This window comes from Nerophis ophidion, linkage group LG01, assembly GCF_033978795.1.
Source record: "Nerophis ophidion isolate RoL-2023_Sa linkage group LG01, RoL_Noph_v1.0, whole genome shotgun sequence".
In the NCBI taxonomy this organism is placed as follows: Eukaryota; Metazoa; Chordata; class Actinopteri; order Syngnathiformes; family Syngnathidae; genus Nerophis; species Nerophis ophidion.
Window position 1 is genome coordinate 6,907,779 of NC_084611.1, and position 16,397 is coordinate 6,924,175.

At 38.2% G+C, this 16,397-nt stretch overlaps 2 protein-coding genes across 3 annotated transcripts in view; both read right to left on the reverse strand.

Moving 5' to 3' along the window:
* Positions 1 to 16,397, reverse strand: part of LOC133553287 (zinc finger protein 239-like) — a 152,771-nt gene that overhangs the window by 110,428 nt on the left and 25,946 nt on the right. The window lies entirely within an intron of this gene.
* The window catches only part of LOC133556441 (gastrula zinc finger protein XlCGF57.1-like), a 101,174-nt gene that overhangs the window by 74,194 nt on the left and 10,583 nt on the right, over positions 1 to 16,397 (reverse strand). The window contains exon 1 of one of the 2 annotated variants that reach the window (XM_061908249.1): positions 728 to 1,037. The exons of the other annotated variant lie outside the window; for it this stretch is intronic. Within the exon in view, the coding sequence (XP_061764233.1) occupies positions 728 to 830 (103 nt within the window). The 5' untranslated portion in view covers positions 831 to 1,037. Of the gene's footprint in view, positions 1 to 727; positions 1,038 to 16,397 lie in introns of those variants that run through there. 2 annotated transcript variants of the gene reach the window in all.

Here is a 16,397-nt window from a genome sequence, read left to right on the forward strand (position 1 = left end):
CAGAGTATTTAGTACATGTTGTATCAGAGGATGAGAAACTTTGCAGACACAAACAAAAAGTCTGATTGAAAAATATTTACATGCAAAAATGCCTTCTGATTAAATTAGTGGGTCTGTTTAATCTCCCAGTTAGGACGAATACACTAGTTCACTCACACACACACACACACACACACACACACACACACACACACAGTTAGGACGAATACAGTAGTTCACTCACACACACACACACACACACACACACACACACACACACACACACACAGTTAGGACGAATACAGTAGTTCACTCACACACACACACACACACACACACACACACACACACACACACACACACACACACACACACACACAGTTAGGACGAATACAGTAGTCCACTCACACTCACACACACACACACACACACACACACACACACACAGTTAGGACGAATACAGTAGTTCACTCACACTCACACACACACACACACACACACACACACATACACATACACACATAGGATCACACTCAATAAAGGCGGATTCACGCAGGATTATACCAAGTATCGTTGCTTGCCTACTGTTTACTACTGCAGTAACTTAAACAGACATTTCTGCCATTTTGGATCGAGGTAAAAATGCTAACAGCTTCTTTGTTTACATTGTTCAACAAAGTCGGCTAATTTCTATTCGTAGGGCTTGAAATTCAAATATCTTATAAATTAAGGAACGCAACACACTCACCTTCATCTTGGCTTTTCAGATTGTTCTCCGTTGGTGGCGCTGATTCTCTTTCACTTTCTCTTTGACATGACGTCGCCATCTTAGCATAGCAGTAGTCGTCCATCTTCTATCACGTCTTCAATCTTCACTTCAGGTAACACGCCGTCGCTCCACACTCAAAGTCCGTGTGGTGGGCTTAAGAAAAGGCGAATGGTTGAGGTATTTGATGCTCTTTTTGAATCTATAAGATCGTAAATGTGAAACTTCTCCGGAAAGCCGCGTCGCTCAGTCCGCCATCTTGGACTTTCCGCTTTCGATGTGTTTACGCATGCGCCAGAAGTTTGCATCTTCCGGTCATACGCTGCACTTTAAAAAATAAAATACCTTTTAAATAACTAGTGGCCCTTTTCATATTTTCTTACATCTCTGTCTTATAATTGAAGTGCTCCTTATTGCGAAAACATTTTTGATATCAAAATACTTTGGAGATAGAAATTAAACAACAATCGACAATGTTGTATTCTGTCTTTTAGTGCAGTGGTTCTCAAACTTTTTTCAGTGATGTACCCCCGTGAACATTTTTTTAATTCAAGTACCCCCTAATCAGAGCAAAGCATTTTTGGTTGAAAAAAAGAAATAAGGAAATAAAATACAGCACTATGTCATCACTTTGTGATTTATTAAATTGTATAACAGTGCAAAATATTGCTCATTTGTAGTGGTCTTTCTTGAACTATTTGGGGAAAAAAGATACAAAAATAACTAAAAACTAAAAACTTGTTGAAAAATAAACACGTGATTTAACTATAAATAAAGATTTCTCCACATAGAAGTAATCATCAACTTAAAGTGTCATCTTTGGGGATTGTAATAGAGATCCATCTGGATTCATCAACTTACTTATAAACATTTCTTCACAAAAAAAGAAAAATCTGTAACATCAAAATTTATGAAAAAAATCTAGCTGTCAACACTGAATATTGCATTGTTGCATTTCTTTTCACACTTTATGAACTCACATTCATATTTTTTTAAGTATTATTCAATAAATATATTTATAAAGGATTTGTAAATATTTGATATTTTTAGAATATTAAAAAAAAATCTCACATACCCCTTGGAATACCTTCAAGCACCACCAGGGGTACGCGTACTCCCATTTGCAAACCACTTGTTTAGTGGGTTCCAGCAAACGGCAAGTTGTTTGACAAAGTAAGTCTTGTGAAAGTGTGAAAGTCACACTACCCCAGTATTAGGGATGCACCGATTAATCGGTAACCGAATATATTCGGCCGAATATGGCAAAAAAAGCCACATTCGGCCTTCGGTGGAATGAGTTAAGAACAAGGCCGAATAGTGGCGTGTGATGCAATTTTTTGACGTGGTGACGCAATCAACCAACGTGCGGTGACGTTGGGATATGTTGTGTACCTGTATAAGTGTATGAGGTTACAATGTTGTGTACCTGTATAAGTGTATGAGGTTACATGCACACACTTATTGAGATTTAGTGGGGCCTCTGTTTACATTATTAGCCTGTTGTGTAGGCTACCTGTATAAGTGTATGAGGTTACAAGCACACACTTATTGAGATTTACTTGAGCCTTCTGTTTACATTATTAGCCTGTTGTGTAGGCTACCTGTATAAGTGTATGAGGTTACAAGCACACACTTATTGAGATTTACTTGAGCCTTCTGTTTACATTATTAGCCTGTTGTGTAGGCTACCTGTATAAGTGTATGAGGTTACAAGCACACACTTATTGAGATTTACTTGAGCCTTCTGTTTACATTATTAGCCTGTTGTGTAGGCTACCTGTATAAGTGTATGAGGTTACAAGCACACACTTATTGAGATTTAGTGGGGCCTCTGTTTACATTATTAGCCTGTTGTGTAGGCTACCTGTATAAGTGTATGAGGTTACAAGCACACACTTATTGAGATTTACTTGAGCCTTCTGTTTACATTATTAGCATGTTGTGTAGGCTACCTGTATAAGTGTATGAGGTTACAAGCACACACTTATTGAGATTTAGTGGGGCCTCTGTTTACATTATTAGCCTGTTGTGTAGGCTACCTGTATAAGTGTATGAGGTTACAAGCACACACTTATTGAGATTTACTTAAACCTTCTGTTTACATTATTAGCCTGTTGTGTAGGCTACCTGTATAAGTGTATGAGGTTACAAGCACACACTTATTGAGATTTACCTGAGCCTTCTGTTTACATTATTAGCCTGTTGTGTAGGCTACCTGTATAAGTGTATGAGGTTACAAGCACACACTTATTGAGATTTACTTGAGCCTTCTGTTTACATTATTAGCCTGTTGTGTAGGCTACCTGTATAAGTGTATGAGGTTACAAGCACACACTTATTGAGATTTAGTGGGGCCTCTGTTTACATTATTAGCCTGTTGTGTAGGCTACCTGTATAAGTGTATGAGGTTACAAGCACACACTTATTGAGATTTACCTGAGCCTTCTGTTTACATTATTAGCCTGTTGTGTAGGCTACCTGTATAAGTGTATGAGGTTACAAGCACACACTTATTGAGATTTAGTGGGGCCTCTGTTGACATTATTAGCCTGTTGTGTAGGCTACCTGTATAAGTGTATGAGGTTACAAGCACACACTTATTGAGATTTACTTGAGCCTTCTGTTTACATTATTAGCCTGTTGTGTAGGCTACCTGTATAAGTGTATGAGGTTACAAGCACACACTTATTGAGATTTAGTGGGGCCTCTGTTTACATTATTAGTCTGTTGTGTAGGCTACCTGTATAAGTGTATGAGGTTACAAGCACACACTTATTGAGATTTAGTGGGGCCTCTGTTGACATTATTAGCCTGTTGTGTAGGCTACCTGTATAAGTGTATGAGGTTACAAGCACACACTTATTGAGATTTACTTGAGCCTTCTGTTTACATTATTAGCCTGTTGTGTAGGCTACCTGTATAAGTGTATGAGGTTACAAGCACACACTTATTGAGATTTAGTGGGGCCTCTGTTTACATTATTAGTCTGTTGTGTAGGCTACCTGTATAAGTGTATGAGGTTACATGCACACACTTATTGAGATTTACTTGAGCCTTCTGTTTACATTATTAGCCTGTTGTGTAGGCTACCTGTATAAGTGTATGAGGTTACAAGCACACACTTATTGAGATTTACTTGAGCCTTCTGTTTACATTATTAGCCTGTTGTGTAGGCTACCTGTATAAGTGTATGAGGTTACAAGCACACACTTATTGAGATTTACTTAAACCTTCTGTTTACATTATTAGCCTGTTGTGTAGGCTACCTGTATAAGTGTATGAGGTTACAAGCACACACTTATTGAGATTTACCTGAGCCTTCTGTTTACATTATTAGCCTGTTGTGTAGGCTACCTGTATAAGTGTATGAGGTTACAAGCACACACTTATTGAGATTTACTTAAACCTTCTGTTTACATTATTAGCCTGCTGTGTAGGCTACCTGTATAAGTGTATGAGGTTACAAGCACACACTTATTGAGATTTAGTGGGGCCTCTGTTTACATTATTAGCCTGTTGTGTAGGCTACCTGTATAAGTGTATGAGGTTACAAGCACACACTTATTGAGATTTAGTGGGGCCTCTGTTTACATTATTAGCCTGTTGTGTAGGCTACCTGTATAAGTGTATGAGGTTACAAGCACACACTTATTGAGATTTACTTAAACCTTCTGTTTACATTATTAGCCTGTTGTGTAGGCTACCTGTATAAGTGTATGAGGTTACAAGCACACACTTATTGAGATTTACCTGAGCCTTCTGTTTACATTATTAGCCTGTTGTGTAGGCTACCTGTATAAGTGTATGAGGTTACAAGCACACACTTATTGAGATTTAGTGGGGCCTCTGTTTACATTATTAGTCTGTTGTGTAGGCTACCTGTATAAGTGTATGAGGTTACAAGCACACACTTATTGAGATTTACTTGAGCCTTCTGTTTACATTATTAGCCTGTTGTGTAGGCTACCTGTATAAGTGTATGAGGTTACAAGCACACACTTATTGAGATTTACTTGAGCCTTCTGTTTACATTATTAGCCTGTTGTGTAGGCTACCTGTATAAGTGTATGAGGTTACAAGCACACACTTATTGAGATTTACTTGAGCCTTCTGTTTACATTATTAGCCTGTTGTGTAGGCTACCTGTATAAGTGTATGAGGTTACAAGCACACACTTATTGAGATTTAGTGGGGCCTCTGTTTACATTATTAGCCTGTTGTGTAGGCTACCTGTATAAGTGTATGAGGTTACATGCACACACTTATTGAGATTTACCTGAGCCTTCTGTTTACATTATTAGCCTGTTGTGTAGGCTACCTGTATAAGTGTATGAGGTTACAAGCACACACTTATTGAGATTTACTTAAACCTTCTGTTTACATTATTAGCCTGTTGTGTAGGCTACCTGTATAAGTGTATGAGGTTACAAGCACACACTTATTGAGATTTACTTGAGCCTTCTGTTTACATTATTAGCCTGTTGTGTAGGCTACCTGTATAAGTGTATGAGGTTACAAGCACACACTTATTGAGATTTAGTGGGGCCTCTGTTTACATTATTAGCATGTTGTGTAGGCTACCTGTATAAGTGTATGAGGTTACAAGCACACACTTATTGAGATTTAGTGGGGCCTCTGTTTACATTATTAGCCTGTTGTGTAGGCTACCTGTATAAGTGTATGAGGTTACAAGCACACACTTATTGAGATTTAGTGGGGCCTCTGTTTACATTATTAGCCTGTTGTGTAGGCTACCTGTATAAGTGTATGAGGTTACAAGCACACACTTATTGAGATTTACCTGAGCCTTCTGTTTACATTATTAGCCTGTTGTGTAGGCTACCTGTATAAGTGTATGAGGTTACAAGCACACACTTATTGAGATTTAGTGGGGCCTCTGTTTACATTATTAGCATGTTGTGTAGGCTACCTGTATAAGTGTATGAGGTTACAAGCACACACTTATTGAGATTTACTTAAACCTTCTGTTTACATTATTAGCCTGTTGTGTAGGCTACCTGTATAAGTGTATGAGGTTACAAGCACACACTTATTGACATTTACTTGAGCCTTCTGTTTACATTATTAGCCTGTTGTGTAGGCTACCTGTATAAGTGTATGAGGTTACAAGCACACACTTATTGAGATTTACTTAAACCTTCTGTTTACATTATTAGCCTGTTGTGTAGGCTACCTGTATAAGTGTATGAGGTTACAAGCACACACTTATTGAGATTTACTTGAGCCTTCTGTTTACATTATTAGCCTGTTGTGTAGGCTACCTGTATAAGTGTATGAGGTTACAAGCACACACTTATTGAGATTTAGTGGGGCCTCTGTTTACATTATTAGCCTGTTGTGTAGGCTACCTGTATAAGTGTATGAGGTTACATGCACACACTTATTGAGATTTACCTGAGCCTTCTGTTTACATTATTAGCCTGTTGTGTAGGCTACCTGTATAAGTGTATGAGGTTACAAGCACACACTTATTGAGATTTACTTAAACCTTCTGTTTACATTATTAGCCTGTTGTGTAGGCTACCTGTATAAGTGTATGAGGTTACAAGCACACACTTATTGAGATTTACTTGAGCCTTCTGTTTACATTATTAGCCTGTTGTGTAGGCTACCTGTATAAGTGTATGAGGTTACAAGCACACACTTATTGAGATTTAGTGGGGCCTCTGTTTACATTATTAGCATGTTGTGTAGGCTACCTGTATAAGTGTATGAGGTTACAAGCACACACTTATTGAGATTTAGTGGGGCCTCTGTTTACATTATTAGCCTGTTGTGTAGGCTACCTGTATAAGTGTATGAGGTTACAAGCACACACTTATTGAGATTTAGTGGGGCCTCTGTTTACATTATTAGCCTGTTGTGTAGGCTACCTGTATAAGTGTATGAGGTTACAAGCACACACTTATTGAGATTTACCTGAGCCTTCTGTTTACATTATTAGCCTGTTGTGTAGGCTACCTGTATAAGTGTATGAGGTTACAAGCACACACTTATTGAGATTTAGTGGGGCCTCTGTTTACATTATTAGCCTGTTGTGTAGGCTACCTGTATAAGTGTATGAGGTTACAAGCACACACTTATTGAGATTTAGTGGGGCCTCTGTTTACATTATTAGCATGTTGTGTAGGCTACCTGTATAAGTGTATGAGGTTACAAGCACACACTTATTGAGATTTACTTAAACCTTCTGTTTACATTATTAGCCTGTTGTGTAGGCTACCTGTATAAGTGTATGAGGTTACAAGCACACACTTATTGACATTTACTTGAGCCTTCTGTTTACATTATTAGCCTGTTGTGTAGGCTACCTGTATAAGTGTATGAGGTTACAAGCACACACTTATTGAGATTTACTTAAACCTTCTGTTTACATTATTAGCCTGTTGTGTAGGCTACCTGTATAAGTGTATGAGGTTACAAGCACACACTTATTGAGATTTACTTGAGCCTTCTGTTTACATTATTAGCCTGTTGTGTAGGCTACCTGTATAAGTGTATGAGGTTACAAGCACACACTTATTGAGATTTAGTGGGCCTCTGTTTACATTATTAGCCTGTTGTGTAGGCTACCTGTATAAGTGTATGAGGTTACAAGCACACACTTATTGAGATTTACTTGAGCCTTCTGTTTACATTATTAGCCTGTTGTGTAGGCTACCTGTATAAGTGTATGAGGTTACATGCACACACTTATTGAGATTTACTTGAGCCTTCTGTTTACATTATTAGCCTGTTGTGTAGGCTACCTGTATAAGTGTATGAGGTTACAAGCACGACACTTATTGAGATTTACTTGAGCCTTCTGTTTACATTATTAGCCTGTTGTGTAGGCTACCTGTATAAGTGTATGAGGTTACAAGCACACACTTATTGAGATTTAGTGGGGCCTCTGTTTACATTATTAGCCTGTTGTGTAGGCTACCTGTATAAGTGTATGAGGTTACAAGCACACACTTATTGAGATTTAGTGGGGCCTCTGTTTACATTATTAGCCTGTTGTGTAGGCTACCTGTATAAGTGTATGAGGTTACAAGCACACACTTATTGAGATTTACCTGAGCCTTCTGTTTACATTATTAGCCTGTTGTGTAGGCTACCTGTATAAGTGTATGAGGTTACAAGCACACACTTATTGAGATTTAGTGGGGCCTCTGTTTACATTATTAGCATGTTGTGTAGGCTACCTGTATAAGTGTATGAGGTTACAAGCACACACTTATTGAGATTTACCTGAGCCTTCTGTTTACATTATTAGCCTGTTGTGTAGGCTACCTGTATAAGTGTATGAGGTTACAAGCACACACTTATTGAGATTTACTTGAGCCTTCTGTTTACATTATTAGCCTGTTGTGTAGGCTACCTGTATAAGTGTATGAGGTTACAAGCACACACTTATTGAGATTTACTTAATCCTTCTGTTTACATTATTAGCCTGTTGTGTAGGCTACCTGTATAAGTGTATGAGGTTACAAGCACACACTTATTGAGATTTACTTGAGCCTTCTGTTTACATTATTAGCCTGTTGTGTAGGCTACCTGTATAAGTGTATGAGGTTACAAGCACACACTTATTGAGATTTAGTGGGCCTCTGTTACATTATTAGCCTGTTGTGTAGGCTACCTGTATAAGTGTATGAGGTTACAAGCACACACTTATTGAGATTTAGCTGGGCCTCTGTTTACATTATAGCCTGTTGTGTAGGCTACCTGTATAAGTGTATGAGGTTACAAGCACACACTTATTGAGATTTAGTGGGCCTCTGTTTACATTATTAGCCTGTTGTGTAGGCTACCTGTATAAGTGTATGAGGTTACAAGCACACACTTATTGAGATTTACTGAGCCTTCTGTTTACATTATTAGCCTGTTGTGTAGGCTACCTGTATAAGTGTATGAGGTTACAAGCACACACTTATTGAGATTTAGTGGGGCCTCTGTTTACATTATTAGCATGTTGTGTAGGCTACCTGTATAAGTGTATGAGGTTACAAGCACACACTTATTGAGATTTACTGAGCCTCTGTTTACATTATTAGCCTGTTGTGTAGGCTACCTGTATAAGTGTATGAGGTTACAAGCACACACTTATTGAGATTTAGTGGGCCTCTGTTTACATTATTAGCCTGTTGTGTAGGCTACCTGTATAAGTGTATGAGGTTACAAGCACACACTTATTGAGATTTACTTAACCTTCTGTTTACATTATTAGCCTGTTGTGTAGGCTACCTGTATAAGTGTATGAGGTTACAAGCACACACTTATTGAGATTTACTTGAGCCTTCTGTTTACATTATTAGCCTGTTGTGTAGGCTACCTGTATAAGTGTATGAGGTTACAAGCACACACTTATTGAGATTTAGTAGGCCTCTGTTTACATTATTAGCCTGTTGTGTAGGCTACCTGTATAAGTGTATGAGGTTACAAGCACACACTTATTGAGATTTACTGAGCCTTCTGTTTACATTATTAGCCTGTTGTGTAGGCTACCTGTATAAGTGTATGAGGTTACAAGCACACACTTATTGAGATTTACTTAAACCTTCTGTTTACATTATTAGCCTGTTGTGTAGGCTACCTGTATAAGTGTATGAGGTTACAAGCACACACTTATTGAGATTTACTTGAGCCTTCTGTTTACATTATTAGCCTGTTGTGTAGGCTACCTGTATAAGTGTATGAGGTTACAAGCACACACTTATTGAGATTTAGTGGGCCTCTGTTTACATTATTAGCCTGTTGTGTAGGCTACCTGTATAAGTGTATGAGGTTACAAGCACACACTTATTGAGATTTAGTGGGGCCTCTGTTTACATTATTAGCCTGTTGTGTAGGCTACCTGTATAAGTGTATGAGGTTACAAGCACACACTTATTGAGATTTACTGGAGCCTCTGTTTACATTATTAGCCTGTTGTGTAGGCTACCTGTATAAGTGTATGAGGTTACAAGCACACACTTATTGAGATTTACTGAGCCTTCTGTTTACATTATTAGCCTGTTGTGTAGGCTACCTGTATAAGTGTATGAGGTTACAAGCACACACTTATTGAGATTTAGTGGGGCCTCTGTTTACATTATTAGCCTGTTGTGTAGGCTACCTGTATAAGTGTATGAGGTTACAAGCACACACTTATTGAGATTTAGTGGGGCCTCTGTTTACATTATTAGCATGTTGTGTAGGCTACCTGTATAAGTGTATGAGGTTACAAGCACACACTTATTGAGATTTACTTGAGCCTTCTGTTTACATTATTAGCCTGTTGTGTAGGCTACCTGTATAAGTGTATGAGGTTACAAGCACACACTTATTGAGATTTACTTGAGCCTTCTGTTTACATTATTAGCCTGTTGTGTAGGCTACCTGTATAAGTGTATGAGGTTACAAGCACACACTTATTGAGATTTACTTAAACCTTCTGTTTACATTATTAGCCTGTTGTGTAGGCTACCTGTATAAGTGTATGAGGTTACAAGCACACACTTATTGAGATTTACTTGAGCCTTCTGTTTACATTATTAGCCTGTTGTGTAGGCTACCTGTATAAGTGTATGAGGTTACAAGCACACACTTATTGAGATTTAGTGGGCCTCTGTTTACATTATTAGCCTGTGTGTAGGCTACCTGTATAAGTGTATGAGGTTACAAGCACACACTTATTGAGATTTACTTGAGCCTTCTGTTTACATTATTAGCCTGTTGTGTAGGCTACCTGTATAAGTGTATGAGGTTACATGCACACACTTATTGAGATTACTTGAGCCTTCTGTTTACATTATTAGCCTGTTGTGTAGGCTACCTGTATAAGTGTATGAGGTTACAAGCACACACTTATTGAGATTTACTTGAGCCTTCTGTTTACATTATTAGCCTGTTGTGTAGGCTACCTGTATAAGTGTATGAGGTTACAAGCACACACTTATTGAGATTTAGTGGGGCCTCTGTTTACATTATAGCCTGTTGTGTAGGCTACCTGTATAAGTGTATGAGGTTACAAGCACACACTTATTGAGATTTAGTGGGGCCTCTGTTTACATTATTAGCCTGTTGTGTAGGCTACCTGTATAAGTGTATGAGGTTACAAGCACACACTTATTGAGATTTACCTGAGCCTTCTGTTTACATTATTAGCCTGTTGTGTAGGCTACCTGTATAAGTGTATGAGGTTACAAGCACACACTTATTGAGATTTACTGAGGCCTCTGTTTACATTATTAGCATGTTGTGTAGGCTACCTGTATAAGTGTATGAGGTTACAAGCACACACTTATTGAGATTTACTTGAGCCTTCTGTTTACATTATTAGCCTGTTGTGTAGGCTACCTGTATAAGTGTATGAGGTTACAAGCACACACTTATTGAGATTTACTGAGCCTTCTGTTTACATTATTAGCCTGTTGTGTAGGCTACCTGTATAAGTGTATGAGGTTACAAGCACACACTTATTGAGATTTACTGAGCCTTCTGTTTACATTATTAGCTGTTGTGTAGGCTACCTGTATAAGTGTATGAGGTTACAAGCACACACTTATTGAGATTTACTTGAGCCTTCTGTTTACATTATTAGCCTGTTGTGTAGGCTACCTGTATAAGTGTATGAGGTTACAAGCACACACTTATTGAGATTTAGTGGGGCTCTGTTTACATTATTAGCCTGTTGTGTAGGCTACCTGTATAAGTGTATGAGGTTACAAGCACACACTTATTGAGATTTACTTGAGCCTTCTGTTTACATTATTAGCCTGTTGTGTAGGCTACCTGTATAAGTGTATGAGGTTACAAGCACACACTTATTGAGATTTAGTGGGGCCTCTGTTTACATTATTAGCCTGTTGTGTAGGCTACCTGTATAAGTGTATGAGGTTACAAGCACACACTTATTGAGATTTAGTGGGCCTTCTGTTTACATTATTAGCCTGTTGTGTAGGCTACCTGTATAAGTGTATGAGGTTACAAGCACACACTTATTGAGATTTAGTGGGGCCTCTGTTTACATTATTAGCCTGTTGTGTAGGCTACCTGTATAAGTGTATGAGGTTACAAGCACACACTTATTGAGATTTACCTGAGCCTTCTGTTTACATTATTAGCCTGTTGTGTAGGCTACCTGTATAAGTGTATGAGGTTACAAGCACACACTTATTGAGATTTACCTGAGCCTTCTGTTTACATTATTAGCCTGTTGTGTAGGCTACCTGTATAAGTGTATGAGGTTACAAGCACACACTTATTGAGATTTAGTGGGGCCTCTGTTTACATTATTAGCCTGTTGTGTAGGCTACCTGTATAAGTGTATGAGGTTACAAGCACACACTTATTGAGATTTACCTGAGCCTTCTGTTTACATTATTAGCCTGTTGTGTAGGCTACCTGTATAAGTGTATGAGGTTACAAGCACACACTTATTGAGATTTACCTGAGCCTTCTGTTTACATTATTAGCCTGTTGTGTAGGCTACCTGTATAAGTGTATGAGGTTACAAGCACACACTTATTGAGATTTACGTGGGCCTCTGTTTACATTATTAGCCTGTTGTGTAGGCTACCTGTATAAGTGTATGAGGTTACAAGCACACACTTATTGAGATTTACTTGAGCCTTCTGTTTACATTATTAGCCTGTTGTGTAGGCTACCTGTATAAGTGTATGAGGTTACAAGCACACACTTATTGAGATTTAGTGGGGCCTCTGTTTACATTATTAGTCTGTTGTGTAGGCTACCTGTATAAGTGTATGAGGTTACATGCACACACTTATTGAGATTTACTTGAGCTTCTGTTTACATTATTAGCCTGTTGTGTAGGCTACCTGTATAAGTGTATGAGGTTACAAGCACACACTTATTGAGATTTACTTGAGCCTTCTGTTTACATTATTAGCCTGTTGTGTAGGCTACCTGTATAAGTGTATGAGGTTACAAGCACACACTTATTGAGATTTACTTGAGCCTTCTGTTTACATTATTAGCCTGTTGTGTAGGCTACCTGTATAAGTGTATGAGGTTACAAGCACACACTTATTGAGATTTACTTAAACCTTCTGTTTACATTATTAGCCTGTCTGTGTAGGCTACCTGTATAAGTGTATGAGGTTACAAGCACACACTTATTGAGATTTACTTGAGCCTTCTGTTTACATTATTAGCCTGTTGTGTAGGCTACCTGTATAAGTGTATGAGGTTACAAGCACACACTTATTGAGATTTAGTGGGGCCTCTGTTTACATTATTAGCCTGTTGTGTAGGCTACCTGTATAAGTGTATGAGGTTACAAGCACACACTTATTGAGATTTAGTGGGCCTCTGTTTACATTATTAGCCTGTTGTGTAGGCTACCTGTATAAGTGTATGAGGTTACAAGCACACACTTATTGAGATTTACCTGAGCCTTCTGTTTACATTATTAAGCCTGCTGTGTAGGCTACCTGTATAAGTGTATGAGGTTACAAGCACACACTTATTGAGATTTACTTAAACCTTCTGTTTACATTATTAGCCTGTTGTGTAGGCTACCTGTATAAGTGTATGAGGTTACAAGCACACACTTATTGAGATTTACCTGAGCCTTCTGTTTACATTATTAGCCTGTTGTGTAGGCTACCTGTATAAGTGTATGAGGTTACAAGCACACACTTATTGAGATTTAGTGGGGCCTCTGTTTACATTATTAGTCTGTTGTGTAGGCTACCTGTATAAGTGTATGAGGTTACAAGCACACACTTATTGAGATTTAGTGGGCCTCTGTTTACATTATTAGCCTGTTGTGTAGGCTACCTGTATAAGTGTATGAGGTTACAAGCACACACTTATTGAGATTTACCTGAGCCTTCTGTTTACATTATTAGCCTGTTGTGTAGGCTACCTGTATAAGTGTATGAGGTTACAAGCACACACTTATTGAGATTTACGTGAGGCCTCTGTTTACATTATTAGCCTGTTGTGTAGGCTACCTGTATAAGTGTATGAGGTTACAAGCACACACTTATTGAGATTTACTTGAGCCTTCTGTTTACATTATTAGCCTGTTGTGTAGGCTACCTGTATAAGTGTATGAGGTTACAAGCACACACTTATTGAGATTTACTTAAACCTTCTGTTTACATTATTAGCCTGTTGTGTAGGCTACCTGTATAAGTGTATGAGGTTACAAGCACACACTTATTGAGATTTACTTGAGCCTTCTGTTTACATTATTAGCCTGTTGTGTAGGCTACCTGTATAAGTGTATGAGGTTACAAGCACACACTTATTGAGATTTACTTGAGCCTTCTGTTTACATTATTAGCCTGTTGTGTAGGCTACCTGTATAAGTGTATGAGGTTACATGCACACACTTATTGAGATTTACTTGAGCCTTCTGTTTACATTATTAGCCTGTTGTGTAGGCTACCTGTATAAGTGTATGAGGTTACAAGCACACACTTATTGAGATTTACTTGAGCCTTCTGTTTACATTATTAGCCTGTTGTGTAGGCTACCTGTATAAGTGTATGAGGTTACAAGCACACACTTATTGAGATTTAGTGGGGCCTCTGTTTACATTATTAGCCTGTTGTGTAGGCTACCTGTATAAGTGTATGAGGTTACAAGCACACACTTATTGAGATTTACCTGAGCCTTCTGTTTACATTATTAGCCTGTTGTGTAGGCTACCTGTATAAGTGTATGAGGTTACAAGCACACACTTATTGAGATTTACTTGAGCCTTCTGTTTACATTATTAGCCTGTTGTGTAGGCTACCTGTATAAGTGTATGAGGTTACAAGCACACACTTATTGAGATTTAGTGGGCCTCTGTTTACATTATTAGCCTGTTGTGTAGGCTACCTGTATAAGTGTATGAGGTTACAAGCACACACTTATTGAGATTTACCTGAGCCTTCTGTTTACATTATTAGCCTGTTGTGTAGGCTACCTGTATAAGTGTATGAGGTTACAAGCACACACTTATTGAGATTTACTTGAGCCTTCTGTTTACATTATTAGCCTGTTGTGTAGGCTACCTGTATAAGTGTATGAGGTTACATGCACACACTTATTGAGATTTAGTGGGCCTCTGTTTACATTATTAGCCTGTTGTGTAGGCTACCTGTATAAGTGTATGAGGTTACAAGCACACACTTATTGAGATTTACTTGAGCCTTCTGTTTACATTATTAGCCTGTTGTGTAGGCTACCTGTATAAGTGTATGAGGTTACAAGCACACACTTATTGAGATTTACTTGAGCCTCTGTTTACATTATTAGCCTGTTGTGTAGGCTACCTGTATAAGTGTATGAGGTTACAAGCACACACTTATTGAGATTTACTTGAGCCTTCTGTTTACATTATTAGCCTGTTGTGTAGGCTACCTGTATAAGTGTATGAGGTTACAAGCACACACTTATTGAGATTTACGTGGGCCTCTGTTTACATTATTAGCCTGTTGTGTAGGCTACCTGTATAAGTGTATGAGGTTACATGCACACACTTATTGAGATTTACTGAGCCTCTGTTTACATTATTAGCCTGTTGTGTAGGCTACCTGTATAAGTGTATGAGGTTACAAGCACACACTTATTGAGATTTACTTAACCTTCTGTTTACATTATTAGCCTGTTGTGTAGGCTACCTGTATAAGTGTATGAGGTTACAAGCACACACTTATTGAGATTTACTTGAGCCTTCTGTTTACATTATTAGCCTGTTGTGTAGGCTACCTGTATAAGTGTATGAGGTTACAAGCACACACTTATTGAGATTTAGTGGGGCCTCTGTTTACATTATTAGCATGTTGTGTAGGCTACCTGTATAAGTGTATGAGGTTACAAGCACACACTTATTGAGATTTAGTGGGCCTCTGTTTACATTATTAGCCTGTTGTGTAGGCTACCTGTATAAGTGTATGAGGTTACAAGCACACACTTATTGAGATTTAGTGGGCCTCTGTTTACATTATTAGCCTGTGTGTAGGCTACCTGTATAAGTGTATGAGGTTACAAGCACACACTTATTGAGATTTACTGAGCCTTCTGTTTACATTATTAGCCTGTTGTGTAGGCTACCTGTATAAGTGTATGAGGTTACAAGCACACACTTATTGAGATTTAGTGGGGCCTCTGTTTACATTATTAGCCTGTTGTGTAGGCTACCTGTATAAGTGTATGAGGTTACAAGCACACACTTATTGAGATTTAGTAGGGGCCTCTGTTTACATTATAGCATGTTGTGTAGGCTACCTGTATAAGTGTATGAGGTTACAAGCACACACTTATTGAGATTTACTTAACCTTCTGTTTACATTATTAGCCTGTTGTGTAGGCTACCTGTATAAGTGTATGAGGTTACAAGCACACACTTATTGAGATTTACTTGAGCCTTCTGTTTACATTATTAGCCTGTTGTGTAGGCTACCTGTATAAGTGTATGAGGTTACAAGCACACACTTATTGGAGATTTACTTAAACCTTCTGTTTACATTATTAGCCTGTTGTGTAGGCTACCTGTATAAGTGTATGAGGTTACAAGCACACACTTATTGAGATTTACTTGAGCCTCTGTTTACATTATTAGCCTGTTGTGTAGGCTACCTGTATAAGTGTATGAGGTTACAAGCACACACTTATTGAGATTTAGTGGGGCCTCTGTTTACAT